At 31.1% G+C, this 20,093-nt stretch overlaps 1 protein-coding gene across 2 annotated transcripts in view; it reads right to left on the bottom strand.

Moving 5' to 3' along the window:
- Positions 1 to 6,136: 6,136 nt before the first annotated feature.
- MCU (mitochondrial calcium uniporter) overlaps positions 6,137 to 20,093 on the bottom strand; it is a 123,801-nt gene continuing 109,844 nt past the window's right edge. Inside the window, exons 5-8 of one of the 2 annotated variants that reach the window (XM_043050005.3) lie at positions 16,798 to 16,902; positions 13,057 to 13,217; positions 10,831 to 11,034; positions 6,137 to 8,660 (exon numbers count right to left, since the gene is read on the bottom strand). In XM_043050005.3, the coding sequence (XP_042905939.1) occupies positions 8,472 to 8,660; positions 10,831 to 11,034; positions 13,057 to 13,217; positions 16,798 to 16,902 (659 nt within the window). In that variant the 3' untranslated portion in view covers positions 6,137 to 8,471. The remainder of the gene's footprint in view (positions 8,661 to 10,830; positions 11,035 to 13,056; positions 13,218 to 16,797; positions 16,903 to 20,093) is intronic. The other variant, XM_043050006.3, reaches the window with a different exon arrangement.

Here is a 20,093-nt window from a genome sequence, read left to right as displayed (position 1 = left end):
AACAAATTCCCAAATATTTAAGTGGTGAAACTAACAAAGATATACACTAATAAATATTTTAAATAATAGAAAATGAACAGCATTACAGTAAACATTTAGGTTAAATTTATAAGAATTCAAAAATATTCAGGAATTCGAACAAGAACCTAAAAAATGCATTAACATAAATTTAGACTCAATACCAGAAGTTATTTTTAACTACCTCTTTACTCAATACATTATGCTATAGCCACTGTAAGAGTTATATGCAATATTATACTAATACTGAGAAGGTATTTATGTACTTTTATTGTAGAGGTATTTATGATTTCATTTTATTATAAAATATAACGATGAATTAAATGTATCTGGCTAAATCGACATAATTAAGTTTTCATTATTATTATAGTTAAATGCAGCAAATGTGCTAATTTCTAATTAAGTCAGTTAAAGCCGAGCACTCTTTCCTTAGTATTTAACTACAGAAAATTAAAAAAAAATGTTTTCCTGTTTTAATATTTCATTTTTTACTACTATTTAATGCTACATAGAATATTTATATTAACTATTGTTGTTGTTAAAAATTCTTCCAATAACAAAAATAAAATCATCTCTAAAAAGCATGATGATTTTGAACACAAAAACATTCTTTAAATGCTGAGTTTTATTAAACAATTACATAATTATTCTGATTAACGACAAATAACATATTTTAAACTTCACCTGCAATTTAAATTTTTTTTATTTTGAAAACTAGAAACTAAACATATTTTATGACAGATCTTTCTTTTAAAAAAAAATTGGGCAAATTATGCTCAAGAACAAAATTTTAAATGCCTTTTTCATAAAGGAGTACACAAGGCTTCCTTAATAGCCCTTAAATGCCTTTTTCATAACAAGTGCACAATAAATGCATTTACATTCATTTAATGCCATGAAAACAAAGAAATATAATAAATATTACAAGATTAATTACTAATGAAAAAATAGTGTAAATAATGCTAATAGTGTAAATAATAGAAAAAATAGTGTAATTTAATAAATTTTTTTACACTTAAAGAAAACTTTCAGTAGTTTAAAACCACTTAGCAGTTTTGTTTTCAATATTAAATTTTAATACGAGACTGATGTAATAAAATTTCATTCTTCAATATATTAGTAAAATTAGGAAATTATGTTATTTTACAATATTTTTTATGCAGATTTTCATTCTATTTTTGTCATCATGGACCCTAAAATGGGGGGGGGGAGGAACCTAAAAAGAGGTCTTTAAAAATAGTTTCTTTATAATAAAATATAAATAATGTCTTTTATAATTTTTCCAAAGTTTCGAATATTATTATTGTGTAAAGCTAATTATGAAAAGTTCTTTATGACAGAGTTTTGTCAGATTTAAATTTAAAGTTATTTTATTTCTGAAGAAATTTACAAAAACACTGCTAGACTATAACAATTTAAAAAACATTTACGTCATATATTATAAAATTTAGAAAATGCTAAGTCGAGATAATTTATTTTAAATTTAATTCGTTAGAAAGCTAATGATAATTTACTGTGTTAGTTTTATTTTACTAAGTTATTTAGTTCTTATAAATTTATGAAGCCAATTGGCTTTAATTTAATGAGTTAATTGTAAGTTTTATTTCACTAGGCTAAAAAAGACAATTGTGTTGGTAAAAGTTTAAATTTATCAACTTACCGTTCCATTTTTGAAAACTTAAAATAATTGAAAGAGACAAAGAAGTTTTGTTATTTTTGTTCTGTTATTTACTTGAAGTTGATAAATTTAAACTACGTATCTTTTAAATCATTCATTAAAATTATACTACATTAAAGCTTATTTCTATTGAAGGTATTAGAAATTACAAAACGAAATCAACCTAGTCAAACAATGTAAAAATAGAAAGTTTAATTTTTTCAGAAACATTAAACAAAATTTTGTGACATTAAATAAATGATAAATTAAGTGCAAGGAATGAGCAATGCTACTAAAATTATCATAACAATTACAAAATTAGTTATTATATTTAATTGACAATAGCAATTCACTTAACAAAAAAATTAAGTACAACTTCAGAATTGGGGCAAAAATATTAATACAAGCGTTAAAAAATTAAACTTTTAATCGTAATTATTATTAAACAATAAATAAATAAATATTAAAAACTAATACTTAAGCTTACACATTAAGTAAAAAATACATAACATTTAAGTACAGAATGCAAAAAAATAGGAAACAAAATGTTTGATACAGTTGAAAAGCTCTTAACAAAGATTGATTATTAAACTCTTTCAGGCCTCATTCGATAAGCTACTTTTATCGCAATTTTAGCTAAACAAATATCTAGCTATGCCATGCTAATTATTATTTTGTTAGCCATTAATATTTAGCCATGCTTTATGCAAATTACTGTCAAGAGAATGCTTTATGCAAGATACTGTCAAGAGAAAATTTCATATTAAACTTAAATTAACGTAACTAAGTATCAATTAAAATTTTTAATAACGTTTTGAACTCAATAATCAATTTTATTTCAGTACACAAAATCATTTAAATTTTTATTTTAAATTAGAGTTTTGGTTTTTTTAAGCATAAGCACGCCATTATAGAAAAAATAGATACTCTCCTAAAACAAAAATTGCCTTCGTGTTGAACCATAATAACGATCACAATAATACAGTATAAACTTGCTTTAATCTTCATAGAATGAAAATTAAACTATATTAAACTATATAATTGAGCCGTAGTATCGTCTCATAAAGTTTAAGAAAAGCACCAAATTAAGTATCAGCTCATTCAAACAACGACAATACGGTTCACCATCTCTCTAAAATGTCAAACAAGACCTGAAAGTGTAGAAAAAACAAGAAGAAATATTTGAGCTAATAAGAGTCTAAATAAGACACACTTTTAATGTAACCTTTTTCACAATCTTAACCTACACATTACATAGAAAGAAATTCACACTGTTAGCACTTCCTTTTGATTGTAATTTCACTTCAGGCATTTATATTAAAGTTTATATTATCCTCCAGGATCACGTGATAAACCGAGAAAAGTCTATAAATGTCTTACAGCGAAGTGGTTCCCCAGAAGTTGCTGCTCCGTTCCATCATTTTTGGCAAGTTTGATTTTCTTTAAATTGTTCACAAAACGAATGTAACTATGAACAATCTTTAACAACAGAAAGAAGAAGGTTTATATACATGTATAAATGTTTTTAGTGAATAATTAAATCGTCCGAATTCAAAGAGAAGGTACAGACGAACTTGCTTATAGTAATGAGTCCTAATTTAATAAGAACCTGGATTCAACGAAGATATAGGAAATCCTTGTTAAATCTAACGTAGCATAGCTCATTTTTAACGAGAAAATCCTTGGTTTTAGCGAGGAAACTACAATTAATAAAATTTTTACATAATTCCACTTCTCCAGCACAAATAATGTCTGCTTGGAAAAATACTTTTTTGATGTTTCTCGGGTTGACAAATTCCTTTTTGATGTCAACAATGCTTTTCGGATCATGAGTCTTATCCGTAAAAAACAATAACTTAATCAAGAGACAATAAGGCAGTTTAAAGCAAATTAACTAACTTCTTTTGTACTGCACAGAAATAAAAAAATGAATAGAAAGTCCAATATCTACAAGTTAGCAAGTATATATAGAAAATATTGCTATACATACAATATTGTATGTTAGCACGAGCAGACATTGCAGTCCCTTCGAACTCATTATAAGCGAGTTCGACTGTATGTTTTCGTTTTCTTTTTGGTTAAAACAAGCATTTTTGGGGAATATGTGTTAGGTTAAAAAGAAACAATCTTTACAAGAAGTTTTATTTTGCATCTTGTTGGCAGTTTCGAATTCAATGCTGTTGTAATTTAAAACTTTATAAGATTTACTTTTAATCTAGAAATAAGGATACTTATTTATAAAACTATATAATCGTTCACACTTGATAATTTGTAAATAGAAGAAGTGTATAGTTTTTATTGTCAGAGGCAAAATGATAGTTTGTGATCACCCTCTCCTTTTAAGCATTTAATTATGCAGTCCTTTTATACATAAAATTATATTCTCCCAACTATATCAAAACTGAAACTATTGGAATCTACATCAATGCCTTTACTCCAAAAAAATAGAAAAAAACTTTATTAAAGTCATATTTTCTCAAGTTATATGAAGATATTAAACACCCGATTTTGCTTTTATAAGCTATAGCGTAAATATCTCTATACGAGTAGCTTAGGGAGAAAGAGGAGTAAAAACACTTGTGTAAGTAGTAAAACACATAGGAGTAAACACACAGGAGTAAAAACACAAACATCGCACACAGTGGTGGGGGGGGGGCAAGCCATGCCACTTTATTTTTAGACTATTGAAAAAAAATAGTTATTAAGCATATGAATAAAATTTTAAAAAATGACTAGGTGAAACAAGAAATAATGGCAAGAAAAACTTAACTTTAAATTACTTATTTCCTAATAAAATAATTTAATTATTAATTTAAATTATTTAATGTCCAGTGACAGGACACTCTTATCGCAAATGCTGAGATTATAATGACTATCTGAAAATCATAAAAGAATAGCAGGTAATGAGTTTGCTGACATTGTGGTCAAGGCTGGCTTTGACCATCCTCAACCTGATTCCATAGTTTTTTTTTATAGCGGAGATTGATTCCGGATTCAGGGATTTGAGAAGAAACAGAGATTTGCTGAATGAAATTTTTTCCTACCAGCTCAACTATTATTTTCAAATCACTTTTAGAAGGAAAAAACAAGGCTTAACAACCTCACTAAATACTTGCACCGATTCAGTTTAGCAAATTTCCGTAACTTAACCTCTTATGTAATATTAACGGCACGTGCGGTGACCAATTGTTCTAGTCTTGAAGGTGCAGCAAAAGCTAATATTGTAAAAAAAAAATCCTTGCAAATTTCAAATTTCTTTAAACCTGCCCATCATGGCTTGATAGCACTGATGACAAGGTCTAGTGTAGGATGAAAACGATATTGGAGCACCAGAACAAATCAATTCCTCATTATTTTGCATTGTCAAGTCCTTATAGTTTGGCATCTTTACCACATTAGTATTAATCAGAATTAAAAAAATTCCCTCTGTCTAATGACTACTCATTAGCAGTAGTTTATACATTAAAATGGCAGAAAGCTTATACAACAGCAACAACACAGCAATATGGCACTGGCTTGTTCATTATTCATAGAATGACCTAGACATCCAATGATTTTGCAAACAGGCAAATATAGGATATATTTTTACTTCTACACACCGTTTCCCAGCCAATACTCTTTGTAAAAGGAAATAAGTGTCTCATGGTTATGCGATTTACCCTCTATCCACACTTTTCCCCTCTACTTTGTTACCAACTTAAGGGAATTCTCATTTTTTTACTCTCCGCAGTGCGTTTTAGTAAGAGGTTTAAATATACTGGCAAAGGGGACGACTAGATATACTGGCAAGGGCTAGATTTACGGATACCATAGTAACAGAGAGGGGAATGTCCGGAGAGTGGGGAAATCAAGCAATCTTAAGCAGCCTATTCTACACTGGTGGACAAAATTAAGAGATGGAAAGCATTTTCGCACATTTATTCGCACATGTAAGATACCCGCACACCGCTCCATGAGTTTGACCATGGTTCCGTAAATGCCCAGAGGTACAGGCAGGAGGTTTTAGAGCCTGTCTTTTCAGGGGCGCTGTTGGCCCTGAGTTCCTTTTTATGGACGACGATGCGCGACCACATAAGGCTCTCATGGCTGATGAGTATCTGGAAAGCGAGGATATTCAACGAATGGATAGGCCAGCCAAATCCCCTGACCTGAATCCCATTAAACATGCTTGGGATGCTCTTGAGAGCTATTGCGATGCGCCAACTTCCCTCCAGAACCATTCTGGAGTTAAAAATTGCTCTGGTGGAAGAGTGGAAGGGTCTTCCACAAGTCCTCCTTAACTCCCTTATTAACAGCATGCATACTCGTTGTGCATGCTGTCTGTCTGTCAGGGGTGACCATACACCATACTAGAGGCAACACACACTGTACAAGCCTCACTTTTATCGTCATCTTTTATCCTTAAGTTCAGACTACATTGGATTTTTTGGCAATAGGTCTTGCCAGTGAATGGCACTTTCATTTTTGTTTTGCATACTTTATTATCATGGAATAAGCTATATCCATACCAAATTTCATTTATTTATTTTCAGTATTTTTTGAGATATTAGGGAAAATGTCTTCCATCTCTTAATTTTGACCACCAGTGTATTTAAAAAGAGTATAATAATATTTGAAACTGGTCTTCTAGTTCTGAGAAAGACTAAACATCTAAATAAGTCTGTGTGCAGAACTTCAAAAGTGTTTGAGTATATCTGCTACTACTAACACAATAATGAAGACACAGTGCCTTACTCCACTTTACCCAAAATCCGTTCCAGCATATAAAAAAAATTAGTTTTTCAAAGAGTGAAAACATTTTCTCTGAGAGAAATTTTTTCGAAGAATCTCAACAGGTAAAGTATTTCACATTAAAGTATTCCTAAACTTTAAAGAAACAAAAGAGCAGGAATCATGAGAAAATATGACCCATACAGTTGCATAGATTCTGAAAAAAAGTTAAATTTTCTGAAAAGAAGACTCAATTTGTGGTTGCATCAAACAGAAACTTTTAGGGGAATTTGTTTAAAAAAATACCCTAATGTTTTAATTAGGGCCACATAGGGTTTTTCTAAGGGTTAGTTACTCTAATATTCGAAGTAAGGCAAATGAATTAGCTAAGCACTGAAGAATTAATAGATTTTTTTAATAGGGAACAACTTTGTTTATGCAAAATATATATGATCACTAAAAGAAATTTTTTAAGAAAAAGAAAAAGTTTTTTCCCCATATGAATTTATAAACTTCGTGCCGTTATAGCACAAATAGACTATATCGATTTTATTTATTTAAACCTTCAACAGAGTTCTTGTAAAAAGAAATATGCACAAAATAAGCTAATTTACTTCATTACATTGCTATTATTAAAAATATATCAAATCCAGTTAACAAACTGAAAACTTACAATTCAAATGTTTTTTAGAAACCTTGCCTACCTGATTCATATAAAGCTTATTTCTTTAGACAAACAGAAGCAGTTATAAACAACACCATTTTCCGTTAATTGTTAACTTATTTAACCATAACTTTAAACAGCAAAGCATCGTTTATACGTCTTTCAGGTGAAAGATAAAAATCGATTAATAAATGAAAATACGATTAACTGAAAAGTGTAAAAAAATAATCGAAATTTATCGTAAATATAATAATTTTGGTAGCTTAATAACATTTATAATTTGGTGTTTATAATTGATACATAAAACAATAGAGCTACAGTGAAACCTGTCAAGTCGACCACCTCTTAACGTTGACCTCCAGTCAAAATTGTATTGAAGTGATTTTGAATGCTACTCTAAACCCTTCATAAGTTAGCCCACAAAAAAAATAATTTTTAGGAAATTTATTATGCTACTATACTATGTATTAGAATTTCACTGAACAAATAAAGTGCTTTAGAAAGCTAACCTTAACCCCTTTGTAAGTTGACCATGAGCATATGGTAAAACTATTGATGCTCATAAACTTTACACGCTTTCTTATATATATTTAAGAATGACATGGTATGGAAAAAGGATTCATAACCTTCTATAACTTGACTACCTGTCTACAGCTGACCAATAAAGCAATGCACCACCTGTGGTCCAACTTACACAGATTTCATTGCATTAATAATTATAATTTTAAAACAAATCATCAGTTAGAGAAGGGGAAAAAATATAGTTTTAACTCATATCTTGAGTGCACAAATTTATACAGGAAGACGAAAGTTAAAAAAAAATCCAGGCCAAATATGTATAAAATAACAAAAAACGACGTATAAAAAAATTTGAGCTTTTTTCCAATGTTTAACGGATTATTTTAATAAGTGATAGATTAAGAATGAATTGCGACGACAATGAAACGATGTATAAACGAAAAAGACGCACAATTTTTTAACGTATAAACAGTACTTTACTGTACTTCATTGTACATCCTATAACATAATACACACACATTGCATATAAATAACGAATTCCATATTTATAAATCTCCTTATTTCTATCACAAAACAATTCACTCAACTATTTTGAAAACTCTTTTTTAATTGAATTGGCTACTTAAACGAATGATAGATGATTTCTCAAGTGCTAATTCTTAAGGTAACAAAGAAGGGTTCATACTTTGATCTTACGTAAACTCCATCTTCATTAGATGATCACCGAGTGTTTTATACTTTTCTTTAATCGGTGCTCCGTAAAGATGATTGGAAGAAAAATATTTTTTTATTTAAAAAAAAGGAAAAGAACACTTTCGATGGAACTCCTTGGAGAACAGCACTCGCAGTTAACTGCTAAACTTCACTCTTATTTATTTTAAGAAGGAAAACTTAAATTGAAGGTTATCTACGAGGCTCTTTAATTGGAAGTTGTAGTTTTAGAGGGTCCCTGAGCCTACGCAAATCGTCTTCTATGTGGTAGATTTGATCCTTGAGGGCGTTATAACGTTTTACGTCCCATCCACCTTTTTTGGCTGATTTGTGGAAACCAAATAGAGTTTGGCGATCACATACGTCCGGAAGTATGTACTCCTGAAATTTATAAAGTGAGAGAGGGGTTAAAATCATCTAACTTTTTTATTTAATACTCTCTTAAAAAATAATATGAAATATAAAACCTTATCACTTCGCTCATGAGCTGAAATAGTAGCACAACTCAAAAAACACGACAAAGGACGGGTATAAATATGAAAATACACATTCTTTCAGCTGCAATGCTAGCACAACTCATAATTCTACTTGAAGATAATCTTTGTTTCAGCAAACCAAAACATTTCTTATGCAGTTTCCTTAGGAATCATGATTTTTTGAGTTGTGCCGCTATGTCAGCCCATGAGTGACTTAGTAGTTCATAAAAATTTATTCACTTTCAATTAAAACACAGTATTATTTTTTCAAATATAATTATTTCTTTAAATGCGTTGAATGCTCCATTATGAGAATGCTTAGGAAAAAGAGCTAAAAATTGAACAGAACTTTTTTTTATGCAATTATTCATCCCGGTATCATTCAATTTTTCACTCAAAAAAGCTGTGACATAAAAAAAAAATCTACTTTTTCTAATTAAGTGACGAAAATATCAGTCAATCTTAAAAATAAATAAATAAAATAAAATAAAAGCAAGATCAATTAGCGTTGAACAACAATACAAAATTCTAAATAATATTTTCAGATAAACAAACGACTTTCAACGCTTATCGTAATTTACAAAACGGTCCCAATACTAATTTAATGTTTCGATGCATTATGGAAAATTTTTGAAAAAAAAGGCCTGAATAAAATTTATAACTTCTTGTTTTCAAATGAAAATAATTTTATAAAAAAGCGCGTGTTTAATAATATAAACGTGTTTAATAATAGAAACGCGTGTTTAATAATAGAAACGAAAAATAATAAAACTTTTTGCACATACTGCTATACTTCTATTTATAATTACTCATATAAAAAGTTTCCCAAATGATACGAAAAAAAATTTATGTTAGTTTTTAACATTAGACAATTTTACAAGCCAGTTCTCAAAAAATATTAATTAGTCATTAAAAACATACGGACACTTCACATAAGGTAGAAATAATAACGTTAACAGCAGCTAATTATGAATTCTATTGATTCACTACTTATGGAATAGAAATTCTTCATTACACAAAATTAAAATTATCATAACAATTTTCATAGAATTTCAGGACATGAGATTAGGTTAAGCAATAAATTTTAGATTAAAAAACATCGGCATTAGTATTTGCTAATTTTTCTCGGGGGGGGGGGCAATCCTATACTTCACGCGTAAGCACAACAGAAATATTTTACACAAACGCAAGAAAATACTTAAATATCCGAAATATTATTATAAGGATGGATTATGGTAAGTTTTAAGGTAAAGTGCCATTGCCCAATATGCATTTAACCAGTACTCCGAGCACTGATGTTTCTCCTAATTTATCCTCAGCAGATATTAAAATATCGAATAAATACACCGAAGAGCCATTACATTATGACCACCCTCCATCTGTAACAATGTGCTCGCCCAGGTTTTCATGGTTTCTCGCCCAGGAACAATGTTTTCATGGAGCACATTAGGACCCATAATCCTCATAGAACAATCCCTGACGTCTGTAAGCTACTTGAACATAGTTGCAGACCAGGTTCACCCATTCATGGCAACAGTTTTTCCTGCGTGGAATGGTGTTTACTAACAGGATAATGCACCATGTCATAAGGGTCGAATCGTCGAGGAACATTCCAGTGACTTTCAAGTCATGTCATGGACCCCAAATTCACCTGACCTTAATCCAATAGAGCATTTGTGGTCCTACTTGGAAAACCAAATACGTGCTGCCACGCAACCCCCTTGCAATGTGAGGGAATCGCAGGACCAGTTGGTGAGCGCTTGGTACCAGGTACCTCAGATTACCTATCAGCACCTTGTGGAATCAGCAATTTTGAGGGCTAAAGGTGGTCCTACATGTTATTAGCAGGGTGGTCATAATGTAATGGCTCTTCGGTGTATAATAATATAAACAAATAAATTAATATCAAATCGGATATAACAAATATTTTGGACATTCACCAAAGTGACTATGTGATTGTTGACATTCACCGGTAAAAGTCGACATTCTCTAGATTTCGGTCATTCTCGGTAACATTCTCACCTTTGGAGAACTGCCCATACGCATGAAACACATTGAATAGTAAATAAAATTACCTGTCTGGTGAGCACAAAATAGGCATACATGGCTATCGTTGTTCCATAGGTGATAAAATAGGTGACGGGTTCCATGATATCCCACGAATACTCCCACCACGTGAGACGAGCCAGCACTCCAAACTGTGCCCCCATCAGAGCCAGACCGAACCAAGACAGTGCTGTAGAACGTTTTTGAGCTTTCGTCAGAAATTCATCTCGCTTCTGTAAAAACAATCAACAACATATAACATTTAATCTTGAGGCTTGCTAGTTCAGGCCTCCCATAAAAATCATGAGGACTCATAAAAGATATTTAATAAGTCTCCAGCAAATTAATTAATGGGTTTTAGATGTATGTAAACAGAAAAGGTAGAGCTTGTACATAATTAAACCAATGAGCTGCAGACGCACATTTGCTTGTTGGGGATAAAAGTGCGGTATCTAGAGGTCTCTATCAAGCTAGCGTCACTTATCAGCCTACTGAATATTTATCAATGAACAATCAGTTACAAGTAACAACCAATTGGAATAAATTAGGACTCCAAGAAAACGTTTCATTTCAAAGTAAAACAATGTAAACAACTGGTTGCTATTAAAAACCACAATATTTTATTGATAATTTATTGAATGATAATAATCAAGTGATAAGGTACAACCTCTGACTTGGAAATCATCTAAACGGATGAAACCAGATAGAAATATATAGTTTCCACTCTAGTATTAGTGCATCTAATGAGGCGACACGATTTTTTTTCTCAATTCACCAAATGGTTTTAGTGCCTAGCTATGCAAAAAACCTTAACGGCTAGCGAAAATTGATGTATTAATCGTTTCATTTTACTATTTTTAATTCAATTTACGAAGTTCATTATGATCGTTTGGCTATTTGTTTTTATTTTAATTTTATAAAATACTTAGATGTTCATTCTTTAATGATGCAACGAATTAATGAAGACACACGATTACAGCCAACTTCATCAATTCAGTTGAAATTATTAAATAATAACGATATACTCATCAATCTAACTAGGTTTTAACCGTAACGTGATGCTGAAACCAATTGGGAGAGAGTGTCGCTTTAAATAAAATAAAAAATGCGTCGCTCTATATATAATCTAACATTAGAGTACAATTTCTTAAGCAATCTTTCGCGGATGAAACGAATTTGCATGTATGTGTAACATTACTTGATCTCCAAGGAACTTGGAACGGACTAAAAACCTCGTAAAATAGAATTGGTTGGATGAACAATCCGCACTTTAGGCAACCATTGTTACACGGTTTTTGGGTGGCTGCTAGGTTCGGATCACCGCAATCTGAATCAAGCAAAGTTAAATAATTTTTATTTGTTTTGAACTGAAAAGACAATGAATTCTCGCCAGGCCATTAAAACGGCAATTTTTAATAAAAATTCAATTTTTTAATAAAAAAAACTAAGAATTTTAATTTTTCAACAATAATTTATAATTCAAACGAAAATTTGATTTTTCTAACAATAACATTAGAATACTGTGTTATAAATATCAAACTTTCAAAAAGAAATTTAAAGCTGAATCTTATTATCTCTGTGAAACGAGAATTCATGCTAATTTTAACAAAATCACCGACTCAATATTATAGCTATAACTAATATTATGGCTTTTTTTTAGACAACTACAATCCATCCAAGCTTAAAACAGGATTCCTTACAAATTGTTTTAACACAAGAGCTACTTTCAATTTTATTAAAGCATTTTTTAAGTAAACTACAATTGAAAAGCTTGGAGCGATATAGTGACAGGCTTCCCTTTTTCAAAGGGTATAATTTTATTTTTTTTACACCAAACCTTTATTAGTATTTGTTTTAATTTGAGTATATTTGCTTCCCTTTCAAAATTTCCTCTAGCTAACAAAAAAAAACTTTTAAGTCGTGGTGTTTTTTTTTAATTACAAACGTTCTCAGAACAATTTGAAAATGCGGCTTATCAATATATTTCCCTAGGCTCAATCTATTTCTCAGAACAATTTGAAAATGTGGCTTATCAATATATTTCCCTAGGCTCAATCTATTTCTCAGAACAATTTGAAAATGTGTCTTATCAATATATTTCCCTAGGCTCAATATATTTCTCAGAACAATTTGAAAATGTGGCTTATCAATATATTTCCCTAGGCTCAATATATTTCTCAGAACAATTTGAAAATGTGGCTTATCAATATATTTACCTAGGCTCTTCAGTTTAATAAGATACATGATTAACATACCTTTTCTAGTGGCGTCAGTTCTTCCTTCAGTTTTTCTAGCTCCCCTAGTAGCCTATTTTCTATTGCTAATTGATGCTCATTTACATTTAAAGCTTCATATAGTTGCGCAACACGAGCACGCACTGTAGATAAGCACTCTGTTTCCTCCGAAGGTAAGTTCTCTAGAAGAAAAAAAGATTTCTTCACGAGAAGGTATTCATAGCATTTTAAAGCGTTAGGAAAATTCATTTCTAATAGTAAATACAGTTGAGAGTCTTTGTTTAACACCCGCTTTTACCTGTTCAGAAACATACCGCAATGGCGCCATTCCCTCACATATGACATCGTATCGTAAACGAGACAAGCCTTTCCGACACCAGCAGCCCTTGACTACATGGACGTGCTTTCAATTTGAAACATTTTATTTCAATTTTTGAACAACACTAGATGAAGGTTGAAATCCATGATAATATCTTACAGGCGTTGAAAAGTGATAACTGTTTTCCGTTACGAAATAATCCGTTAATAAATATTTAACAAATTTATTTGATCCAGGGTACACAAACAAGAAAAAAACTGCGCATGTTCTGATTTTTTCGAGAGGAATCTTCTTCTTCGTCAGCGCAACAGTCTCTTGTAGGCCCTGGCTGCCTCAACAGCTGACAAACGCCAGTACCTCCTATTTATGGCAAGTTCCTTTGCGAGAGGATTGGCCACGAGAATTGCTACGCTCTAAATTTTTGTTTATACAGGGTGCGTAGCCAAATTATTCAACAAAAAATAAGCACCTTTTAAGCACTTTTCAAGCAATCAAAAAATATTTTTAAGCACTTTAAAAAAATGTCATAATTAGGCAGGGTTGGAAAATTTTTGACAATTGGTCGGCTTTATCTTGTTTCAACCATCATGTCAAAAAAAAACCTTTGGCATTGTTTTTGACAATTATGACAAATCAATTATTCAAATTTTGACAAAATTATGAAATTTTGAATCATGTAAAACGAATGGCGTTTTCATACGCTACGGACTGACAATACGTCGAAATAGATAGGGGTAGAATGAATTGTGAAAACGTTAAATAGAACAATGTGAACTGTGTCTTTTAGTTATAATTCGTAGCGAAAATCAACATAGTAAACGAACAATCTCATTTTGAAAAAGGGAAAATTAAACACTTTTTAAAAACACCCAATGAAAAAAAGCACCTTTAAAGGCTTTTAAAAGACAAAAATCGAAAAGAAGCACCTTTAAGTACTTTTCAAAAACGCTACGCACCCTGTTTATATTGTGACTAAGAAAGAAAAAGACAAAATGCTGATTGGAGCCGTGGTGACTCAGGAGATAGAGCGTTCGCCTTTCAATGAGATGAACCGGGTATGAATCCCAGCGATGGCTCGTCAATGCGAATTTCGCACCCGTCTCGCACCGACAGCAGTGCTGACGTAAAGTATCCTCAGTGGTAAACGGATCATGGGTTAAAGTCCCCTTATCGTTAAAGGAGAGGTTTCCGTGGTTTTCCTCACCATATAACGCAAATGTGGGATAGCTCCATCAAAAAGTCCTCCACGAAGGCAAATTCCTCCTAACACTTGATCCAGAAGTTCCCTTGTCTTCTGAATTGGGTTTTAAATTACAAGGCTACGGAGTTGAACATAAGTAGTCGTAAACCCAAAAAATTGGTTCGGCTGCTCAACGACGGTCGTAAACTGCTGATTGGTTTGTGTGGGGAGTTGAATTCTGCCACCCAATTGACAAAAACAACTTAAATTCTTCTCAACAAATTCCTAGAAAAGTAGCTTGACAACTTTTTCCTCTCTATAGCTAACGCTATGAACGCTAAAACAGAAGTTCAGAAAACTGATAAAGCAAAATTTATTTTTGACAAAAATGTTTTTACAACATGTATATGTTTATCATACAGAGATGGCAAATATATTTAAATTTCAATTTTGAATTTTTTGTCACTTACGTTGATTTCTTCCCCCAAAAATGTTGTAATTCTCTTACCGACCCTTGCATAAAAAATTTAAAAAAAGATTTTAAAAAAATCATTTAAGAACGGGCAACTTTTTCTATCAATAAAATTTTTATATATATTAATGAAAAGAATGTGCATGATAGCGCTTAGCTAGATTAGCACTGTTTGGTTCCAAATATGTAAGCTTCAGCCTTATATCGCCTCGTAGCTTCATAGTTAAATTATTTCTATACATTATTAAAACAGAATTAACATGGCACTGAAGCCATATTTAACCATACATGAGCATGGAAATGAAATGAAAAAGGCAAATGACAACCCCTGGGTTTAAAAGATTTTCTTTAATAGTGTAGAAAATATTTTAACAACTGATTTAAGAAATGTAAAGGAAATTTATGAAGACATTATAAATGTAAACGACGAAAAGAATAAACTGACTTTAAAAATTCAATAACTTTTATTATGTAATTACAACTATTGCTATTGATGTTTTAAGAGGATAATTAGGTTATCTAATATGGCTTCTTTAATATGCTGAAGGAAACTGGGGGAAAAGTCATTAAAATGAAACCGAACAATTTTTGTGTTCATTTCTTTAATTGATTTCATTCTTGTACTATTTTAATTTATGTTTGTTAGTCTTTATTTATTGTATAATTGCAATCTGCGCTATTAAAAATTTTTAAATTAAAGAAAATACTTTTCATCACGCTAAGTAATTCCGTAATGAACTAACAACCCTGAGGCTGCAAAAGTTTAAAGGGAAAAGCTTTCCAAACATTACTTTTCCACTAATTGTGTTTAAGGGTGATTTTTCATGGTGACTACAAAGTCGTTTTGCAGATAGACAACTTTTTTCCCATACAAGGGGAAGTAAGTGTCCCCTGATGATAGTGGCGACCGGCGGGGATCGAACTCACAACCTCTTGGACATGGACCCAACGCCTTGACAGCCAGGCTATCCCGGCCTCGAACTTGGTTATTATGCGGATAAATAAAGTTACATCTTGATGTCTTTTTATATATTTACTTTTTATATATTTGTCTTTTACTTTTGTCCCCAGTCACCAGGGGAAATTTATTTTCAGAGTCATCGTCCCATATATGTCCATTTGACAACACAGAAGAAGTTCCTCATTTACATAAAATGAACAGTTCCTCCATAAATTTTAATAAAAACTAAATTATGCCCAAAAATTTATTATTTATCAAATGCTATTTCAGTATAAATTATATTTTAAGGAATGTTTAGTTTAAATAATATAAACTCAAAGCCCAACACAATTTCTATCAAGCAGTTTCTAAAGACACTTTTCATATTATAACTTTATATTACAATTTAATTATTTCTACACTATGTAATTTCTGACTTTTTGGGCAATGGTTGTTGAATTACATAAGTAGTATTATTTTACTTCAACTCATCCTGGATAAAATAATTTGCAAAAAGAATCTTTTGACATCTCAAAGGATTCCACAGCAGTGTCTAATTTTGAACGATATTGCCTACAATCATCATAAATATATTTATTGGTTTTAAAATCTGTTTACAAAATTTAAAAAAAAATACAATCCAGCTATCACCAGAACTCCTCCACGCTCGCGTACTGGTGGTCACTGAGGTTACGAAAATAAGTCACATGAAATAGGGGTTTACCAGTAGTTTAAGTAATGTTATTTCATCAAATTCTCATCCGTAAGAATTGCTTTTATTCTCTTTTCCATAGCATGAGTCGAGAGCTGTTCTAGTGGTAGCTGGATAGTAAAATTGAAAATATACAAACCAAGTAAAGGCGGTTGAACTAAATAAACTATGTCGTTGATAATGAGATGAAAGTCTTCATTCATGAGGGAAGATATAATTGTGGATGAAGCGATTCTCGTTCCATCTATAAATAATGCATAACATATATTTAATGTATATAGACAGTGATGGCATTACATATTTCTTAGCTTTTAAAATTTCTTCAAATTAGCTTGATTTATTTAATCATTTTTAATCTAATTTTAAACATTTATTTCACTTTTATTACATATTATGAAAAACAAACATAAATATTTCATTCTTAACAATCAACATAAGACTAAATATTTAATTCAACGCAAATGCATAACTGAGTAATTCACTGTCGCGACTGAATCGAACATCAAATTCTATTTTTCTCTCTTTATTCCTTAGGCTACTTTATTTCTCTAACCACAAAAATGTTTAGGGTTATATTAATTTCTTAAGGTCTTTTTGATGATTAAGCTATAGCTAAACTATTTAAAATTTAATAATATCAATAACGCGGGTTGGCTTCGTTTTCGGTTATTTTATCTTTCGATAACTATGGATCTCTTTCCCTACTCCAAAGTGTCCGTTTGGAACAATTCAGTCACTTTTAATTTTAAATTCTTGGTGTTACAACAAGGGATCCCCTCTGCAGAGGATCAAAATTGTGATGGCATGTCTTCGGATCATCCTCAGGCCGTCGTCAATAGCCCATTGTGCAGCTCTAGTGCGACGTAAATGAACAACAACAAGTTACAACAACGGGGGGGGGGTATTATTATTTTTTTTTTGAATTTATTATTTTTAACGTTTTATATGTTCACTAAAAATGGTAAATCCTTTTTACTTTGGAGCTCCATATTTTCAAAAATAAATATATTTTTTTAGTATTTATCAGATTTGATTCTTCACTACATCCTTACACTCTGGACAAATAATAAGACGAATGGACCATAACAATTTCTTAAAATGATTCATTAACGTATTCTTTCATTAACTCCGCTTCCCACGAACAACAAAGATTCTTCAACTTGCGCTAATCATCATCTTCTGAATAAACATTACATTAATACTGCCTTCCTCCAAGTACATCATCAACTACATCTACAGCTGTCATCAACATCAATCATCAACAACTTCAATCAATGGAATTTCATTATATAGACTATTTGATCAATGGAACTGGGATATAAAAAAAATTGAATGCTGCCAAACATTTTTAAAATTATATGGAATAATAAATATCTATGCTGTATTTTCAAAGTATCTTACAATCGGGTATTTATATTATCTTAGTGATAACTTTTACGCTTAATAAAAGAAAGTTTCACTAAGTTTACAATACTGGATGAAACTTCGATTTTTCGTTACCCGATATCAGGATTCTGATATCAGGAGCCTCGTAAGAAAATTACGTGCGGAAAGGAAAAGAAATATTAGTTAATTTGTTTAAATATCTATGTCTATATTTATATCTATATTTAATAAATATCCATGTTGTACTTTCAAAGTATCTTACAATCGGGCATTTACATTATCTTAGTGATAACTTTTACGCTTTATAGGCGAAAGTTTCACTCAAGTTTACAATACTGGATGAAATTTCGATTTTGCGTTACCCGATATCGGGATTCTGATATCAGGAGCCTCGTAAGAAAATTACGTGCGGAAAAGAAAAGAAATATTAGTTAATTTGTTTAAATATCTATGTCTATATTTATATCTATATTTATATCTATATTTAATAAATATCCATGTTGTACTTTCAAAGTATCTTACAATCGGGCATTTACATTATCTTAGTGATAACTTTTACGCTTTATAAGCGAAAGTTTCACTCAAGTTTACAATACTGGATGAAATTTCGATTTTGCGTTACCCGATATCGGGATTCTGATATCAGGAGCCTCGTAAGAAAATTACGTGCGGAAAAGAAAAGAAATATTAGTTAATTTGTTTAAATATCTATGTCTATATTTATATCTATATTTAATAAATATCCATGTTGTACTTTCAAAGTATCTTACAATCGGGCATTTACATTATCTTAGTGATAACTTTTACGCTTTATAAGCGAAAGTTTCACTCAAGTTTACAATACTGGATGAAATTTCGATTTTGCGTTACCCGATATCGGTATTCTGATATCAGGAGCCTCGTAAGAAAATTACGTGCGGAAAAAAAAAGAAATATTAGTTTTTTTTTTTTATGAAATGGAACTGAACGTGCCAATTTTTACTAAGAAATTATCCAGACACGGAAATTTCGAATCGTGCATCGAAATTATAACCTTTATGCGGAATCGATTTCGCGCTGATTTCATCGTAAATTCACGTGGCATTACAGCAGTCATAGCTACGGATTTCCACATGGTTTAAGCAATTCCAATAATTTCAATGCGATATTATTACAGCAGGTAAATTTCAAATCGCATGATTGAATAATAACTTTTTGACACACAAATTTGATTTGCCCAGATTCCATCATGAATTTACTTAATTTTTCGATCGTTTTTTCTGCAGTTCATAATTTTTACCCAATACATAATTTTTAAAATCTTTATAATACTGAATTATTAAAGTAAACGCACATTGAATCGAGCATTTGATAAATAGTCATTCAATTCTCGATCACATTTGTTCGATTTTGTGCCGATTTTATCATAAAGCTATGTGGTTTATCGATCGCTATTCCGCAGTTATTGTTGCAGATTTATCCAAGACCCTTTACATCCGCACAAGACTTATAATTAAGATTAGCTTATTGGTATTTTGGCACTATATTTTAACTCAATAGTATTAGAAAAAGCGAAATCAGAAATTCGAAATACGCAGCAGTGGAAAGATAAGGAAAAATAGAGTGGTTCCCCCGATGATTGTTCAGAAAGTTCGAGTTAAAAAGTTCAAAATTAATGTCTGCTCTCAATTCTCAGACAGATTTTTTCCCATCTAAATACTAAAATATTAAAAATGTCAAGTCATACTTGAAAAAAAATACCTAGTCACTAAAAAAAAGATTAGTCATTTTTTAATTCGAAATTAGGTTGTACTTAACTTATGCACTTTTTTATCATTTGGCATAAAAAAAAAAAAAACAAATTGCAAGTAAAACTAATCTTACAAAAAAAATATGTAAGTTAGTTCTTATGTCCGCTTCAATCAATCTGTCCACGTCGAACTGCGATGGCTCAGGGAATAGAGCGTTCGTCTTCCAATGAGATGAACCGGGTTCGAATCCCTGCGATGGCTGGTCGATACGAATCCTGCACCCGGCTCGCACTGACCACATAGCTGACGTAAAAATATC

The sequence above is a fragment of the Parasteatoda tepidariorum genome, chromosome 1, assembly GCF_982258835.1.
Source record: "Parasteatoda tepidariorum strain Cologne lab strain chromosome 1, Ptep-v5.0, whole genome shotgun sequence".
Taxonomy (NCBI): Eukaryota; Metazoa; Arthropoda; class Arachnida; order Araneae; family Theridiidae; genus Parasteatoda; species Parasteatoda tepidariorum.
This window is presented reverse-complemented; position numbering and strand designations above follow the sequence as displayed.